Source organism: Coturnix japonica, chromosome 12 (assembly GCF_001577835.2).
Source record: "Coturnix japonica isolate 7356 chromosome 12, Coturnix japonica 2.1, whole genome shotgun sequence".
Classification (NCBI taxonomy): domain Eukaryota; kingdom Metazoa; phylum Chordata; class Aves; order Galliformes; family Phasianidae; genus Coturnix; species Coturnix japonica.
The window spans coordinates 7,339,738-7,358,265 of NC_029527.1; the positions used below are offsets into that span (position 1 = coordinate 7,339,738).

The 18,528-nt window shown below is 48.7% G+C and overlaps 1 protein-coding gene across 2 annotated transcripts in view; it reads right to left on the reverse strand.

Moving 5' to 3' along the window:
- PODXL2 (podocalyxin like 2) overlaps positions 1–12,797 on the reverse strand; it is a 30,524-nt gene extending 17,727 nt beyond the window's left edge. The window contains exons 1-2 of one of the 2 annotated variants that reach the window (XM_015875274.2): positions 12,461–12,797; positions 2,659–2,952 (exon numbers count right to left, since the gene is read on the reverse strand). In XM_015875274.2, coding sequence (XP_015730760.1) covers positions 2,659–2,952; positions 12,461–12,782 — 616 coding nt within the window. In that variant the 5' untranslated portion in view covers positions 12,783–12,797. Of the gene's footprint in view, positions 1–2,658; positions 2,953–9,853; positions 9,949–12,460 lie in introns of those variants that run through there. The other variant, XM_015875275.2, reaches the window with a different exon arrangement.
- Between the last annotated feature and the right edge of the window lie 5,731 nt (positions 12,798–18,528).

The following is an 18,528-nucleotide window of genomic DNA, read 5'->3' on the forward strand; positions in this document are numbered from 1 at the left end:
ATCTCTTCCAGATGCAGCTCCACCTGGTAATAGCTGTATGTGAACAACAAAGCCAAGACAAACTGATAGGTTAGCACACAATGTAAGCGTGCACTTCTGTGTATCCTCTGACAGAAGGAGATAAATCTCAGGGTCCTTCCACAGGCTGACGCTCACTGATGTCAATATAGATTTACCGTTCTGTAGCATAAATCAGCAAAGGCACATTATTCAAGGGAATCAAGAGCCCTGGGCTGAGCTGTGCTCTGCCAGTGGGGGTTTGTTCTCACTTTCTAATGGACTAACAGGTGGCCCTACATGCCACATGTTTTCCAGAAATATTTTTAAAGGACATTCAAGTGCACTTGAGAGAAAAAAAAAAAGAAAGAAAAAAAAAGCAGCTGCCGTTTTGCTATTGTTTTTTTTTATGTCTCTCAGCCTCGCAGTCACAAAACGGCAGAGCAGTTTCCCCACACAGACTTCAGAAGAACAGACAAAAAAGAGAGACAACTAATACAGGTTTGAATTCTCTGCAGATCTGGCCCATGTGCAAGACAACCACCAATTCCAACCCCAGCGTCTTTACACCAAACAGGGAAGGAAGCCAGGGCTACACGTCTCCTTTCAAAGCAGTGAATTTTCCCCCTCTAGAAGTGTAACATCCTGTTTTCTGCCTCGATTGATACAGGGTCTCAAATCTGTGCCTGGGGCAGATCTAACAGCTATACCAGGCTCTACTCCACTGTCATTCAGAGAGAAATCCAATGTAAGGAGAACTTACACTTTTTTTTTCCTTCTTTTTTTTTAAATAGCAGCTGTTTAAAGCTGTTTAATGGATTTATAGCTTGAAAATAACCTAACAGATGTCATTACACAGTTCCACAAGGTATCACATGGCATCTGTCACACATGCAGAACATAAGATCCATTGGTTGCATGTCTGTCTCATGTACAGGCTTTGCATGACAGAGAAGGCTGCCCAATTTAGGGATGCTATTACAATATCCTTTATTGTAAAATGACACACAGCAGGTTTCTAATTAAATTTTAAGTAGAAACGTGCTCCCAGCTCCTGAATAATTCAAACTGCTCTATTAACCAAGGTTCTGAAATACCACTGAGACATGAGCTCTGGACACAGCAATGGTCACGGAAAAAAACAGTGCTTGGAAGCACTGAAGTGCCGGGCAGCAGATAGGGCAGGGTACGCATAAAGGACAGCTGAAAGAGCACATCTGTTCATGTAGGGAAGCACTGCAGGCGAGAACGGAAAGAGAGGTGAACGTGTTCTGCATACAAATGGGGTGAGGCACGTGCAAGAGGCAAGGCTGGATTTGGTACCCAGTGCATCTCGCTCTCAATGCACAAGCACATGCTGTTCTCCAAGTCACATCCAGAGCCGCGAGTACATGCAGGTGCCTCCTGGCACACAAATAAAAGCGTTGCAGAGCACACTACCAGCTCGTGAGAGAGATTAAGCCAGAGCATGTCCCAGGGATGCACTGGTGGGAACGCACAGTATCCACCATGAGCATCACTACAGAAGAAGCATCTGCACAGCTTCCCCACAGCCAAGACTTTAAGTACCCAGGAGCTGCACCAACAGCAGGACAGCAAGAACATGGCTACTTGAGTTTAATGGCAACACCAGTGAGGAAAGGGCTTCAGAGACATAAGTTGGGAAGGCCATTGCCCTCCACAGTGTGCCTGGGGCCCCAGCAGGCAGCCTGAACTATAGTGCTGCTAATTACTGCAGCAGTTCTCACCCCTCTGTGAGCACAGGTCTTTTTAAGGTCAGAAACGGGTATAAAGATAAGACTAACATAAGACTTGTGCCTTCTAAATCCAGACCTGTGTCAAACCTGCTGAGAGGGACACAGTGATACCGGATAAGTGAGGAGGGATAGGGCTGCAGACTTGGCCCCTGGTAACATTTAATACATGCCTCACATAACACTTAAGAGCAGGAGCACGCAAAATAATCCCCTAAGCTACTGGAAACCCTGCAGAGACGCCTCCTCCTTCCTCCCATCATTCACCCTGCAAGCACCTCAAAGCCAACGACAGATCTGGGAGGAGACCACTGAGGGGATCAATAGTGAAAAATACCCAAAGAAGACAGCAAGCTGAAATGCTAACACAGTTCATTTGCTCAACAGGGAGCAGAGGACAGTGTAGGCAGTAGGGCAGCTGCTGTCTTCAGTCAAGTCAAATCCCTACTGAAGTCACATAGAAGAATCCAGGATTTGGCCTGGGGGATCCAACCAGGACCCAAATCCTAAGATGGTCTTGATCTCTGAGCCCAGGTCATGAGACATTCAGATTCCAATTAATTGGCAGCAACAGAAAAGGGGGGGGGGGGGAAGGAAGGGAGAGAGAGGGGGGAAGAAAAAAGGGCTCAAGGCTAATGGAAAACAAGGTGGAAGCAATACTTTTCCCAGCTCGGGGAACCTCACAGCAGCTCAGGAGAAAAGGCTCAGCTGGAACGTGGTTTTTAAAGCCTGTGCTTGCTCAGGGTTCACTGGGGACACATCAAGCACTGAGGTGAGAAAATAGAGCTGACGTTTAATCTCAGCCCCTCTTAGGGAGAGTTATGTCAAAGCAGGAAGACAGATCCTTGTATCCCTTTGCCTCCCCAGAGCCCTGGCAGAGGGAAAGAATGTGGTACGAACAGCCTACCTGTTGCTGGTCCCAAGTCCAGGCTGGATTCGTTGAGCTCTCCCCCATCTTCCCAGAAGTACTGTGGAGGCTGTAAGATCTTGGACTCCTCGTTCTCCTCACTGGCAAAGCCTGATCCTGGGGCAGCATGCAGAGAGCCAGGGATGAGATCAGGCTCTGCAGTCTCGGGGCTTGTTTGTTCATGGGAATTCATTGCCTCCAGATGGGACATAACAGCAAATTCCAGCAGGGAAGTTGAAGTGAGGCCATCAGTGGTCGGTTCCTCCGAGGAGGCAAGGCAGAGGCACAACGTTCCTGCACAGTGACAATACACCCACATCAGCAAGAGGGAACTGACAACCAGCAAGCTGCTCTTTTCTATACGACCTGCTCCTGCTAAACCAACCTGCCTTTGGGATAACTTGCCCCTCAGATGGGCTTCACTCTTAGCTGAGGAGGAGAATCAGGCTACGTGGGGAGATGTTCACAAACACACAGAGGAGCATTCACATCCAGGAAGAGTCAGTGCCAAGGAGCCACCCAGACTTAGGCACTTCAGTGGGGTAGTGATGGGGCACCCTGCTGGGGGCTTTTTGCCTCCTTGAAAGGATGGGCTGCCTTATTAGTCATCCAGCCTGCAGAGGAGGTGGAACGTCTTATACTGAAGGCATAAAATCCTGGCTCTGCAAGTCAATGAGTTTCCTATTCAACTGTCAACCAGCCAAGATTTCATCCTAGCGCTCCCAGTCTGCAGCTGTATTATATGCAGAGGGATTGATTTAAACCAAAATTATTTAAATCATCAATATTAATCATGTTTTAAATCAGCAGTTTGGAAATCTATTTTTAAGCCATTGATTTGAACTTAGTTTTGCATTCACACTTTTTGTTTTCCTAAGAATAAGCTGACTATCACAGGTAAGGATTAAGGCAAATTAACAGCAAAAAACTACCAGACGTTCAGCAGGGAGGCAGGTGACGTTTAACACTTTTGTTTAAACGATTATATACTTGGTATTTCTATTTTACATATTAGAAAGTTTGACTGACACTTCTCGATTCCCAGATGAGACTTGAACTGTGATTTGTGTCAAGGTACATTCACATGTATATCAAACTTCAATCAAAATGCAAGCAAACAGCATCTGGAAGTTAGCGTTATTCAACCAATAAATACCACCATAAGTATAGAGACATAAGGAAAAACTACATTTCCCATAACATGCTTTGCATTTAAAGCAGTTTTGTTAAGCAAGAGAAGTAACTAATTCGGGTGAACTGAACCAATCGCTTCCCAGCCCTCTGTTCCTCAGCACATTAAAACTAGAGGATCTCATTCTTTCACAGCTGATTTTTATTCATAGATTAAAAGCAAAAAAAAAAAAAAAAGAAAAAAAAGACAAGCTTTCCTGCTTCCTCAGCTCATACTCAGTTCCTCGGTTTTAAATGAACTACTCAGTGAACTGAACTAATTGAATAAGCCAAAATGAAGACTAATTTGGTATCTTTCTTTGATAACTGATTTTCCAGACAAAAGAAGTGCAGCAGATCTAATCCATCTGGGCTTCAGTTAAATATCTGATACGATGGCCCACGCAGAATTACAAGAGAAGCAAAGAAAGACAGCAATTTGTTGAGAAATCATAAGGCAACCGTAAGGCACTGGCTATAGGGAAACTGACAGAGGCTTGTGCAGGAGAGAGGCTATCAGACACAATTCTCAAGGTCTGTCCTTGGATCTGGTGCTGTTTAACATTTTAAGTGACCTTGGCACAAAAATTGGGAGCACAATCATAAAATTAGCCAAGGAAACAAAGCTAGGAGATATCCTCACTACACAGAAAGACTGTACTAGAGCCAGGTGACCCCAAGGATGGAAATAACTGAACTGTTATAAAAAAGGAATGCTGTAAAGTGGTAAGTTACCACACTGAGAACTAGCACCAGCCATTCTCTGATATAAGATAGGAAATCAACCATTAAAAACATCTTAAGAGGACAAACACCTGTATCAGAAAGAGCTCTGAGGTATCACCAGAACACCCAAGTGCTTGCAGTCCCGAAGCATTTGAAACAGATATTTTATAAAGGAATGCTGAGACATCATCTGAATGCTGCATGCAGATTTGGATACACGTGGCCTGAAATGAGTTAGGCAGAGCTGAGTCTGCCTTCAGCCAAGGACACTGACTGGGCAACTTCCTAAGGTTCCTTCCCACTATTGTGTCCTATGGCACCACATCCAAGGAGGACAAATTCAGATCAGTGCAAGTACCAAGAAAAGTTATGAGGTGGCAGATGATGGCCTACCCTTGTGCTTTCACTGAAAGCATTGGCTTCTTAGTGCAAAAATATACTTTGAGATTGCTGCTCACTTGCCAGGTTGGTTACCAATCGTGTCCTGGGAATGCTGGAAGCCCAGAAATCCATCGTGCTTGCTCTGACCTTCTCAATCTATTTCTGCAATGCTCTGAACTGAACAAAAACCAATATTGGTTACTCTTTCCCATATTCACTTGAGCCCAGCTTCTGCACTTCTCTGTCTCATTTGTTTGTTTTATTGATCCAAGGCAAGATCAGCTGAGGCCAACACAGCAACAAAAAGCAAATGGCAGAGGAGGCTGAGCATCACAGGGGCAGGAGGCTACCACAGCACCATGGGGCTAAACAAGGCACCCTGGACATCCCTGCAGACAGGCTGACTCCCAGAGAGCAACACACAGAGTGATGGCTGCAGCTGGAAATGAGAACTTGCAGAGCAGTGGTCCAGAGAGCCCCAGCCGGGCCAGCCCTGTCCTGCTTCAATGGTGCCCAGCAGGCTCGGAAGCACTGGAGCCAAGGCTTTCCTGACCTGACATAAGACACCTGGCAGTGTCTGCATCGCTAACAGAGACCTGTACAGCTGAGCCAGAGACAGCACTTATCTGGAGGAGCTCACAGCTTAAGCAAATATGACAGAGAGCAGTGGAGGGGAGGAAGGGAACACTGTTCTCAAAGTTATCAAGAAAAGTGGAGATGAAGGATGAGAGAGATTACAGCAGGTCCAAGGCCACGTGGAAAATTTGGTGTAGCTGGGGGCAAAACTCACAGCTTGATCCTAACTTCAGCTCTTCATCTGTCCCAATGCCTCCATTTCCTCCACCTCGTATGAACACAGATGTGGCTGATGTGACTCTCCAGCTTTCCAGCCACACCACTTGAAGCCAGGTAGGCAAAGCCTCAAGGCACAGCTGTGTGCCAGCTCCAAAGATGGCTCAAGCCATTCTGTTTCCACCATCCACACATCATTCAGGCCACAGCCCATCTGAACACCCTACAACAAACACCTAATGGCAGATGAGGCTGGAGACCCAGAGAGCTAATCCCATTCCTCTGGGAAGCTCAGGCCCTGGGACTTTGTATACCCTCATTTAACTCTGAAATGTTTATGCAGTTTAAACCCCCTAAGCTGCATTATCTTGTTTACTGAGCTACTCGGCTCTCCTCAGCCCAAGATAAAACTACACCATCTCATCACTAAGAGTGAGTCACTAATGGGCACGGCCTGAACAAGCCAGGTTTTCCTGGAGTGGATCTAGGGTAGGGAAATCAGCTTGGGGCCTGACCCACAAGCATATGGCACAGAGGTTGGCCTGGGGGAACCCCCTGTCCAGCACCAACCCAAACACCACTGAGAACCTTTTCCACTTTGTACCTTCTACAGCAACAGTGGTAACAGCCCAGATGCTGGGTTTGAGGCAACAATGATTTGCCACCTTCCCCCCCTCTCTTCCAAGCATCTGATAAAGGAGCTCAGTGCAGCTGTCAACTCCGAGGCAAAGAAAGAATCAAAGCACAAGCTGAACAGAAGGCAGGGAAGCAGAGTCACGAAATATAACCCAAGGAATCAGTGAATGGCCATTTTCCTCATAGGATGAGGAATGGAGATCAGGCGACTTCCATCAGCCTCCCAGTCTGGTATATTAAAAGGCATATCAATCAGTAAGGAAAAAAGAAACACAAACGAATAAAACCCTGTGACTGTAGATGGGAGGGAGCAGGGAACCGAGCCAGGACTCGCCAGCTGCTTCAATGGGGCGTTTGTCTCTCGTTTCTATTTTTGCGGCACCTCTGTGTAACCTGGAGGAGATGAGGCTCTGCATGCTAAAGAGGGCAGTCAGCCTTCGTGAAATGGCAAGGATGTAAGCAGGGGAATCAACACTGCCCAGCTCACAGAAAGGAGGGGCGAGGAAGGAGAGAAAGTAGGAGAGGTAAGCAGAGCTGAGAGAGGGAACAAAGGCAGGGAGCGTGCAGCAGGAGCAGCACAGAAGCTCCTGCACTGGCTGCAAACTCCCCAGCTCTCCAGCTGCCAGCACGGTCAGATGCAAGATGTGGAGGGAGCAGTGACCTTGCTCAAGATGCTTCACCTCTGCAAGGAAGGGAATGGGGGAGATTTCAATAAGAGTAATACTGCAGCGTTACCTTTCCAAGGCAGCTGGAAAAGCGCCAGCCTGGAGCACAGGCATGGAATGAGTTTGCTGGTTGCTGATCCCACCAGTGCCTCAGAAAAGGGCTCCAATTCACAGCAGTGAGGTTTGCTCTGTTCAGCATAGCTGAGGATGTGACATACCAGCCCAGGCAAGGCAGATGGAGGAGCTTTGCTCAGTGGCACAAAAAAAATAAATAAATCTGAGAAAAGAATATGTTCAACCTATCTCCCAAAGTGATGTGAATAAAAGCAGCTTCGTGTTTCTGAGCAATTCTAGAAGAACCCCAAAGTATTTTCTATGCTAGACAGTCAAGAAGGACTTTATCCCTTTGGCAGAAGGCAAGCCAGCTCTCCACAGGATGGGGCAGCTGTTTAAAAGCTCCCAGTTGGCCTATTGAATGGGGCTAGAAGTGAAAGAGGAAATCAGTTATTTCTGTATCCAGCTGAAATTAGAGGAGGGATTTGGGGATATGGAATGGAAGCTAACTGTGACTGTGTCAAATAGCCTTTAAAATTGTCTTGCTTTTTGATTAACAACAAGCAAACCTCAGTTTTATCTCCAAGGAAATATACCAACATTCCACAATACATCAATCACATGGACTTGAGTGCCCACCAGTTCACCCCTCTCCCCAGCTGGATAAACTGGATTTAGCTCTCCTTGGGTGCTGCAACCATAACACACCACCACCAGTCAAGATCAGCCCTTCTTGAGAGGAAAAGCATTTGCCTGAACACAAGCTCTGATGTTCTTGGCTCTCAGCACCAACTAGCAGAGCCTGCCTGTACAATACCACCCAGGCAGGTATATACGGAGGAGGGGTCAGGGCATCTCCATATTGCCAATGCAGCAGCCACAACAACATCCATCTGGCCCTGCTGCTGTTGACCTTCCTTTCAAGCCCAGCCCAAACCCAGCAGTTATCAAACAACATTATTTTGTAGGAGAGATGGGTCAGGAATGGGTCATTTGTTGATAATCGTTAGGACAGAAACACAATGACCAGATGAGGGAAGCATCTGCCAGGGATATTCCCTCCTCCAGACCACCTCCAGGAAAAGCTGGGGAGCAAGGCCTGAGGGCAGGGAGGAGAGAGGCCCAGGGGCAGAACAGCCAATGCACAAAGCTTGCTTGAAGAACATGAAAAAACACACAGCTAATTGAAATAACAAAAAAGGATCCCAGCCGCAGACAGTGGAGGAAGTGGAGAGGCTGAATGCTGTTCAGCTGTGGGCTGTCCCAGCTGATTCCCCTGCTCTCACCTGGAGTCACTGATTGCACAGCTTGCACAGAGAAGCACAAATGCCAGCCATGTAACAGACAGAAATCTCTTTGGTGCTATTTAGTTACAGCTACAACCCCAGCCCAGCTCCCACCCAGCCCTGTTGCTGCTCACACACTGCATCAGACCACTCACAAATTCAGCCAGGGCCCCTAATCTCCGACAATATTTCTAATTAGGGCTTCAGAAAACAAGATCAGACTGCCATCCTCCTGGGTACTGTCAGCAAGCAGGTCCCTCACCCTGCATCCCTTGCAGCAATTCACCCTCCCATGGCCCTAATGTGCCTTGCTAAGCAGTGGGAAAGGCAATGCAGGAGCACATGCAGATCCTGCTCTAATTGAAGAGAAGGTGACCAGGCATAACTGAAGAAGACCTCAAAACTCTTTAGGAGATCTTAAAGCACACAGTAGTTGTGCCAAGCATCTTTCTGCTTTTATAGATCTTTACAGTTAGCAGAATCAGAGAGCTCAAACACTGGGGCTCAGCGCATGCATGGCTGCACATATTGAGCACGCACGCTCCCTTGCCATTTGCAAGGACTGCAAACATTTGCTCCCCTGACATTTCAGCAGATAAACACCTACAGCACAAAGACCCAGGTACAACGCTGGCACTACCCCAAGCAGCACCTGCTTCTAGTGATGACTGCAGATGTGCACTGAGACCTGACCTCCAGGGACGCAGGGATCCTCAGCCCAGCTTCATGAAGCATCAGCTCTCCCATCCTTATCACCAGTAACAGCAAGACAGCTCCAAGCACCACCACCCATCTCCACAGGAGTGACACTACAGAATAAGGTTACAGCAATTCAGCTGAGCCCATCTTCCCCCCTCAGTCAGCCACTGACGCCAGGATCACAACCGTGCTCGGTTTCAGTCTCCCAGACTGTTTGCCTTCGCTCCCTCCTGCATCGTCTCGGAGCCTTCACACTTCCCTCCTCCACTGCTGCAACGTCTGCTCTCCTCCGCGCCTCTCACTACAAACAGCGGCAGTTCCCAGCTCAGGGGGAGATGCAGCCCCTGGGGAAACGGCACCAGGAAGGCAGCTGCAAACAGGAGAAGTGAATTTACTTCTCTGTTACCTTTCCTAGCTCCTCTCTCAAAGCAGCCCACAGGCCCCCAGGGGTTAACAAACCGTAGATGAAAGCCACTGATGTAGGGAAAAACAACACAGCCCACAGATTGCTTTGCCCTCTCACAGGCCCAAAACATCTCAACTGTCTGCCAAAAATCCACCTTGCCAGGCTCACACTTCTTGCTCAGTCTCGATCTGGACTGTGCAGCACATGGAGCTGGGTCTGATTTCCAGCACACCAAATGAAGGCGCGTGGCTGCTCCGTCTTTGAGCCCCCCTGCCTGGGCAGAGCAAGTGCTACCACACAGCGGACATCCCTTCAGGTGTGGCCAAAACGTATCAAAAGCCTTTGATATCCAGCTCAGCCAAAGGAACACTGAAACTCACCAGGCAGTGAGGCTCAGCACCAGCATCATTAGGGCACATCTTCCTTGCCAGCATCTCTGGCCCCCCACACAAACCGGCACACGTGTCAGCTGTCTCTGCATGACTCTGACTGGGCTGTGCTCGTGTGGCTGACAAATAGCATCTCTCCATTCTTTTGGGATTACGTGTTTCAGCTGCTGGCGAGGACTGGAAGCAAGCTCACCCGTGTGCCAGTCGTGGGCTACGATGCACCTTCATGCAGCCCCTCTCACCACGGCCACTTTTGTTGCTGCTGCTCACTTTATTTACCTGCAAAACACCGGAGCATCTTCCCACGCTGAGCAGAGGGGAAAAACTTTTGTGTGCTCTGATGTGTAGCTTTCTGCCTGCAGCTTCCCCCTGAGGGCTTAATATAGTTATTTCTACCCCTGATGCCTATAATTAAATGAACATTTCCTTATGGCACTGAAGAGGCCAAGGAAAAATTGACTACAGGGAATTTTCATCCATCCTGATTTATAGTCCCTCAGCTCAGGCTCATTCACGCAGTGTTAACGAATCTTCTAAGTGAGCAGAAGGGAAAAAAAATAATAATAAATAGCCCGTATGCAGACAAGCACCTCAGGGGACAATGAGAGGGAAAAGACCACTTCCCTCTTCCCTCCCTCTGCTTTTAACCACATCGTTTTCCTAATTGCAAAAGCAAAGGGCTTCAGATACCAGGAGCCTGTGAAGGTGTTTCCGTGCTTCACCAGCAGATTGCCACTGCCCAGCCCACTGCTGGGACCCTGCTGCAGCGCATGCTGTGTTTCAGCCCATCCTGCAGGTCCGCAGAGGCTCCTGGCCAGGTAGGGAGGCATCAGCCCCTGCAGCTCTCAGGCTTTAACCAGGCCTGTCTTGAGGGACTGGAGGAGTGAGGCCACAGTGCACTTCATTATTCCAGGCTGGAACAGCTCCTAAACCACTGAGCAAAGCTGCCAACCAAAATGGGGCTCAGTTTATAAATTCTCAGCAGTCTTGGTCTCCAATTTGAGATTCCTCCCAATCTAGGTAAGGATCCAGGTCTCTCCAGAGATGCTCAGCTAACCAAGTCCAGCCCACCAAAACCACCACACCCCACCAGGATTACTAGTTTCACTGGATTAGGAACTGAGCCTTGCCTCCCATCTCTATGCCTCCCTGCTAAGGAAGCAGAGAGATCACATAAATCCAAGAACCCAAATCTCTGTATCATCCCCAGCTGGATAGCAACACTAGAAAGTTTCCATCAGTCTCAGCAGAAGAGGAAACACTCCCTCAGCACAGCAGCATCAGCTGTAGTCCTTTTGGCCGCCAGATTTTAAAACCACCATGAGGTCACTGTCCATCCTCCACAGAGCAAATGCAGCTTTCGAGCAATGGGGACGGGGCCAGGCTGTGCTAACAGAATGGTGGGCGAGAATTCAGCAGGTTCTCTCCATGCACATTGCTCAGAGGATGGTTGGCAGGAATAGGGAGCACAGGTGATGAGATGCAGCCAAAGGACTTTGGCCAGCTGTGCCCCTAACATGCACAGCCAGCCTCCAGAAACCCACAGAGGCATTTCCCGGCTCAGCTCAGGCACAGCTTATTGCATCGGTGCCACAAAGTATTGGCACAGCACCACAACAGGTTTTCTGATCCGTTTTGCTCTTTAAGCTCACTATTGTTTGCAAACCTAAAAGGCTTTATCCCTTCTCTTTAGGGAGCCCCGGACCACAGGGGTGAAGCACCGTACAGCCGTTCAGGGGCAGAGCATTTCCGCAGAGCTTACAGATGGCACATTCCCCCACAAACGTTTTCAGGAGACTGGGGTAATGAGATGGGCACGGCGGGGGGCTGCGTGTCACTGTATCACAGCTCGGTCGTGCTGGAAGACAGAGACTGGTTGGGAAATGAGCCCTTCCCTCCCTGCCAGAATGACTCAAGACAAAGACTCCCCCACACTTGAGCTGTCCCTGTTCTGAACTCCTGCTCCTCAGCCTCACTCAAACCAGATTTCGGTACAAAAGAGATGGTGGTGGGGAGGGAGAGCGCAATCCCAGCCTCACGAGTCCCGAAGCCCTTTGTTGGGAAATCTCCCCAGATCATTTAAAAACAGGAGCTCAGCCCTCTCAACTATTCCGAGCGCAATTATTCCTGCACTCCATTGCCGTTCCCTGGCACGCTACCTCTCCTCCAAGAGCAAGGCTCTCGGTGGGAACGCGGAGCAATTTGTGGTTCCCCTTTCCTTTGTGGCAGTTTGGCGGTAGGCAGTAAAACCCCCACGGCGCCAGGAGATGCCGTCCGTCCAACTGAGAGCGGTTTGGGGGCAGCAAGGTGCCGGAGCATTGGGGAGAGCAGCGGGCGATGTACACCGTGACCGAATCCTACGGGGAGCAACAGCCGACCCACACTAGGGACTCTATGCCTGGGGGCGGCTCGCTACCCTCATGGGGTGCTGGTGCCCAGGGGACGGCAGCCAGCACCGCGAGTTACGCTGCTTGGTACCAAGGGAAGACACAACACACATCCCGTGGCACCGCGATGCTCGGGGCCACCCAAAGGGAAGGACGGCCCACACCCACCGCCGGCACCGCTCGGCCCCCCCCGCTCCCATCCTTCACTCACCGGTGGCCAGGAGGAGCGGCAGCAGCGCTCGGTGCAACGGCTGCATGGCGGCGGCCGCTGCCCTGCCGCGCCGCCTCTTCACGGGGAGCGGGGCCGCCCCGCAGCCCGCCGGGCTCTGCCCCTCGTCGCCGCCTCGCCCGCCCGCCGCCCGGCCCCGCGCTGCATCCCGCCGCCCGGCGCCGCCTCCTGCCGCCGCTCCGAGGGCGGGGGAACGTTCCGAGGCGGCCCCTCGCGCCTCGCCACACAACGAGCCCCGGCGGCTGCGTGCGAGGGCGGACGGTGACCTGCCCCCCCGCGGTGCCGCCACAGAACGGCCACACATTAAAGACCTGGTCCCGAGTGTCACCGGGCTGCAAATACAACGAGACTCCAAGGCAAAGGACACAGAATCGCATCAGTCCCTTTCCACTGGTGTTTCCAAGCTTCCCCTCGCAGCGATCGCTGTGAAAATCACCTTTTTCTTTGGTTCCAAATTAATTTTCTCTCATCACGCAGCGCCAGGAGAGCAGGTAATGCCAAAATCAAACACCTCATGATCTGTGTGAGGAGGCAGCAGCGCTGCCGTGGCCTCACCAGATGCCTTCACACTATCCCCCAGGTAAAGGTGTGTTTTTATTCTGAAGAACTGAATGTTCTTTGGTTGAAGAGTGAATCTTCTGAAACCTGAGGGTATTTTTTTACTATCACGAGCCAAGGCCCAGCACACCCTCCTAAAGGAATGAGAGGGAATGGCCTCGAGTCACAGGTTCAGGTTGGATGTTAGGAAAAGCTCCTCTGAGAGAGTGGTGGGGCACTGTCATGGGCTGCCCAGGGAGGTGGTGGAGTCACCATCCCTGGAGGTGTTCAAAAAACATGTATATGTGGCACTGAGAGACATGACTTAGTGGTGGTGGTAGGTGGGTGGTTGAACTTGATGTCCTTAGAGGTCTTTTCCAACCTTTATGATTCTAGTGAGACAAAACAACCAGGCCCAGGTCTTTGGTACAATCAGTACCACCCAGCCCCATGCAGCAGTTACCCCATAAGGGCAGGTGATGTGCTGGCAGCACCCATTACCCAGCACAGCAAAGCCAAGCCAGCAGGCATGAACCAAAGCACTCGCTTTTGGCTTCTTTTGGACCACATCCTCCAGCACTCTGAAAGTCCTTTTTATTCCAGAATCAATGCAGCCCCCAGCCCCCACCGAGCAGGAAATGCAGCAGGAACTTCTGAGCCGCCGCTTAGTCCTTTGCTGAGATAAAAACCCCTCAGTGCACTCAGGCTCTAGCCCATGCATGGCATTTAATGAATGCTCTTGTCATTTTTCACTTTTCTGCTGGTAATTTGGCTGTCTCAGCGTGCAGGTGGCTTACTATGAGCGAGTAACTAAGAGCCTTTCAGATCTCCTGACCCTGCCACATCCAGCCCCTGAATCTTAGAAACTGGATCCAGTGTCTCCAGCAGCCCAATGGCATCAAAGGAAGCGCTGAGACGCCCTCATGAATTACACGGCCTCGCATCAGGGGAAAGGGAACCATGCAGGAACAGCAGTGTGCTCCTATGAGGCTCATGGTGCTCCTTGGGTTCATTTTGATATTATACATCGAGAAAAAGGGAATATGAAATGAGAAGATGTATCTTAGACAAGAAAATGAATTAAAATTAGAGGTAACATGCATCAGCCAGCAAAGCACAGAGCAGCCAGGAGGGATGAGCAGCAGCTGAGCTCTTTAGAAATGGCACGAACTGAAACACAGCCCAGCCCATGTTATACAGCCTCAAATAGGGATGGCTGGCTCAGCTCTCCCAAGGTATTGACAGCTTTATAGGCAACAGCTTGCCATTTCTCCTTTGATCTTCTCCAGCCCCCCTACCTGAGGTTTGTTCTCCAATGATGTTCAGAGTGTTGGTAAAAGGGGCTTTGCAATTGCACTAAATGCTTTTTATAGCTGCTTCAAAGCCATTGAGAAAAGTGATAGCAGGAGAAACTTTTCTAGGTATTACCATTATCTGCGCTTCTCTGTTCTCCTTCAAAATTGTTCAATTTCACAGTTACGTCTATTAGAGGGAATCAAAAAGGAAGCGTGTATTTTAGGCTGGCACAACTGGAAATCCTTCTGCTGTCTCTCCCTGTAAGTTACCGTAACAGCTTTTGCCTTCAGGAAATTCAACCAGCTTTCTGATTTCAATGCAAGGGTCACGTTGTGTTCCACAATACTTGCAAACAAATGCTACCGAAGTAGAGGAATGAAGTGATAGCTAAGGGGAAGAATTTGGTGCCTCCAACTTGTTAATTAAAAATAAATTAAGCACAAGTCTAATCTCCGCAGAAATAGATTTTGTTCTGAAGCTCCAGTTTTTGGGTTTTTTTTTAAAGACAAAAGCAATGCATCAATTTGAAATACGCTGTTAAGTTTTGTTCTCCTAAATACAGCAAAACTGAACTCACCTACAAAGATGAAAGTGATCTATTGCCCTTGCTCAGCAGAGAAAGAAAATAAGCAATAAGCAGAACAAATACACAGTCAGATGTTAAGCTCTTACAGTGTTAGAAATGTAAGATGTCAGTATCATTAGGGAAAAAGTTTAACCCTCTGTTGTTTGCCCACTCACAAAAGTCCATACAATAGAAAACTATCTGTGGCCATTATTACAGCAGGTGAAGGAAAATAAGCTACTTTCAGACCTTGCCCGGTGACTTTGATTGCTGGCTTCTTGGGACAGAGACTCGGTGACACAGCAGGTTTGTGGTACACCAAGTGGTTTAACCCCATCTGCTGTGAGGCTGAGCAGCTTTTTGGCACCTTGTTCCACCTTGAGGGGAGGGCTTGAGACTGTCCTGCCCCTCCTTTCTGAGGCACAAGGAAGGATTTAACCTCTCCCTTATTATGATGTGAATTTATTTCAGAGTCTCTGGCAAGCTTTATATAAGCTTGTTTGCTGAGTTAGCCTTTTTAATGCTGGAATTCTGAAGCATTCTGACAGAACCAAGAAGGGATGGGTACCCACTGTTCTTACATAGCCCAGCCATGCAGCTGCTCTGTGGTTTCTGCTCTCCTCCAAAATCACGCTGGGAAACACATATAATAAACACTTTGAGAGGAGAAACCTGGAGCAGTTGGATCCTTCCAGGATGTGCTGGAATTAGAGGGAAACTGAATCTGCTCCACAGAGAGCCCAGGAGTGGGAGCAAGATTTTCTATATCAGTCTGAGCCACTATATCTGCACCAGCTTCCTCCCCTTAGGGCACGCTGCTCACCTGGGACACAGCGCTGTTACCAGTCCTGCTTGCTTCCCATCTCCTGATCCAATGTGGTGGAAAAGCAAGCATGAGTGCTTTACTTTTTCTCCCAGTTTTCACATGTCCCCTGCTGCTTCCCCTCCCTGATGGTCTGCATTTCTCTCCTCACTAAAGCAGAGCCGATTGCTGCATTAATAGCCAGGCCGTTCTCCTGCAGCAGGCTCTGACAGCAAACCTCAGCGGACTCCTAGAGGGCAGACGAAAACAAAGCTATATTGAATTTGATTAAGGGGCCAGAATAACCTTTAAGAGAGCCACCTGAGGCAAGGTGGCAGTCAGCTCTCCAGCTGAAAGCCAAAGCTAGTTCCTTCACATTACAGGGACAGAGCTCCCCACTCTAGAGGATGAACAACCCAATTCCATTACTGATTTACAGCAAGCATGCAGAGAGTTGGTCACAGCATTCAGATGGCATGAGGGGTAACTACTGAACTCCCAGCCAGGAAGGATGTGATCTCTTGAGGCTATTTCACATCATTTGAGCTGGGTTTCTGCATGACATTAAAAAACAACCTTTATTTCTGCATTGAGCTTAGAAACTCAGTTCCTAAGCAGAGCCTACATGCCCTTCTGGAAAATGTTGTAGAGAGATGGAAAAATCTGCAAAAATACAGAAAACAAGATAAAAGAGTAGGCAAACCTCAGATTTGCTCGAGATTTTTTACAGGAATAAAAGTATAAACAGGCTAAAGCCCAGCAGAGATGAACAGTAATATTTCTACTCCCAGATGGAGCTTAAATAGAGCACTTGGGCCATGGGTGTGGGTGATGAACCCAGATGATGCTATTCAGGGTAATGAAGGCCTACTAGCACTCTCGATGCCCAGATCCCACTGGCTTTTCTTCCTTGTACAGGAACCTGAGATAGCATTTAGAGGGAGTGCTGGACCCTCAGTGAACAAAGTGTCTTCTCTGGAAGAAGCCCTGAGTAGTTCAGAGGTTATACTTCATAGGTTATGCTTTTCCTTGCTAAACTGGAAAGCTCAGTGTTTCTTTGAGAGAAAGTCCATAGCAGTTCCATAGCAGTTGGCTAAGCTGGGATGTAATCAACTGCAGGGCAGAGGGAGCAACCTGCATCTGAAGAAGGCTAGTATTTGTTGACCCCGGGAATAAACATGCACTGTCTTATGGGGACTGCTGGCACTCCTACAGCTGTGTTTCTGCATGGTTTGATGAGACTGAAGATCTTCTACATCTTTTATGCAGAACTGTTATTTTCAAGTCTCCCTGAGCACCAAACAACCCAGAAGAGAAGCTGGCAGCTTCTCTAGGTTTCCCCCATAACCCACTTCTCCTTTCCTTTAGAGGGGAGTGCCTTGTGAGATGAGCGGAAAGCAGCACAGCCTGCTTCCAAGGAGCCTTTGCTCTAAAGATGCAGTGCTCAGCAGCCCCTTGAGGCTCCCTGAAGACATTTAGTTATGGCTGAGGACTGTGCTGGATGGCTGGAGTCATTGGCAGACCAGTGCTCCATGATAATGGAGACATTAAATCAGTCACGGCAGCATGAACTGCATAATAGATACAAAATACAGCAGAAGTCTGATCCAATTTTGGTTCTACATTGTTAAGTGGTGTAGTATCTCAGGGGATGGAAAAACACTAGGAAGTATGGAGCGCATTCCCCATGCAGCATAGCACAAGAGGTAGCAGTCTACTTGCCTGCAACTGTAGATATAGAACTTTCTTATACGTATTCCCATACTGTATTAATAGCTCTGCAATTGCACGCTGGAATTCACCTGACCAGATCAGCTGTGGTGAACAAAGACAGAGCCATAAGCACAAGAAATGAATCTCCTGGCTCAACTGCAGCTGGTTGGTCTGCTCTAGGACAAGGTAACACTATCCAGTATTGCCACTTTATCTTGAGCTCTGCTGTGCTGTGAAAGTTCTTGATAACCAGCTTCTAGCCAGCTCTTCAGTGAGCACACAGGAGATGGACAGATAAAGTTCCAGCCAATGTCTGCTATAAGAGAAATTGAAATAATGCTGGTCTAGAAATGATGTACGTGCTATTCTTTCCAAGTGGCTTTGGCATTGATTTGGGGAAAAAAAAATACAATGTAATGGAAGTAAAATTTCCTGTTCTTGGAGGGCATCTGCCATTTGACAAGCAGACTCACAAACAGATGCTAGTACATGGGATACAACTCAGGACCTGCAAATGTAGCAGTAAAGGCAGAAGCTCCCAAGATTCTAAACCTTTTCAGTAAGAAGGAAAGGGCTTGCAAGAAGGAGGAAGGATTTCTAACTCCCCTTTTTTCCATCTTGCATACCCTAACAAATTAGCTGGCTATCTGAAGGCACCTGCAGATACAGCGTATGTATTTGTATATATCACAGAACATCCTGAGTCCCAGGGGACCCACAAGGATCAGGCTTATACTCCATCTAGGCAGAATGCTCCACACTGGGCTGAGGACTAACAGTTTTTTATGAGATGCAGAGCCATGCTGTTCCCTCAGGAGCATGAACACAGCATGTTCAAATTAAACTGGATCAGGATCTGACCCATTGTGCCCTTTTCGAATCAAGATGTTCTTCCAATCCTATCTGATTAAAAGGGATGCTGCCTGGCATCACAGAGCTCCGCCTGCTTTGCGGACAGCAAGCCCATCACCTTTCCATCTGTGCCCAGACACAAACTGCTGTGGACCAACCTCACCTCCCCAGAACATTGCTTTTGCCACAGGTGGTCAGAGGCAGCGTGCAGCATCCAAATCTCAGCAGCAAGAAGTGCTCAAGATTGACTACACTCAGGGTTGTCTGGGGAGCAACTCGTTTCAT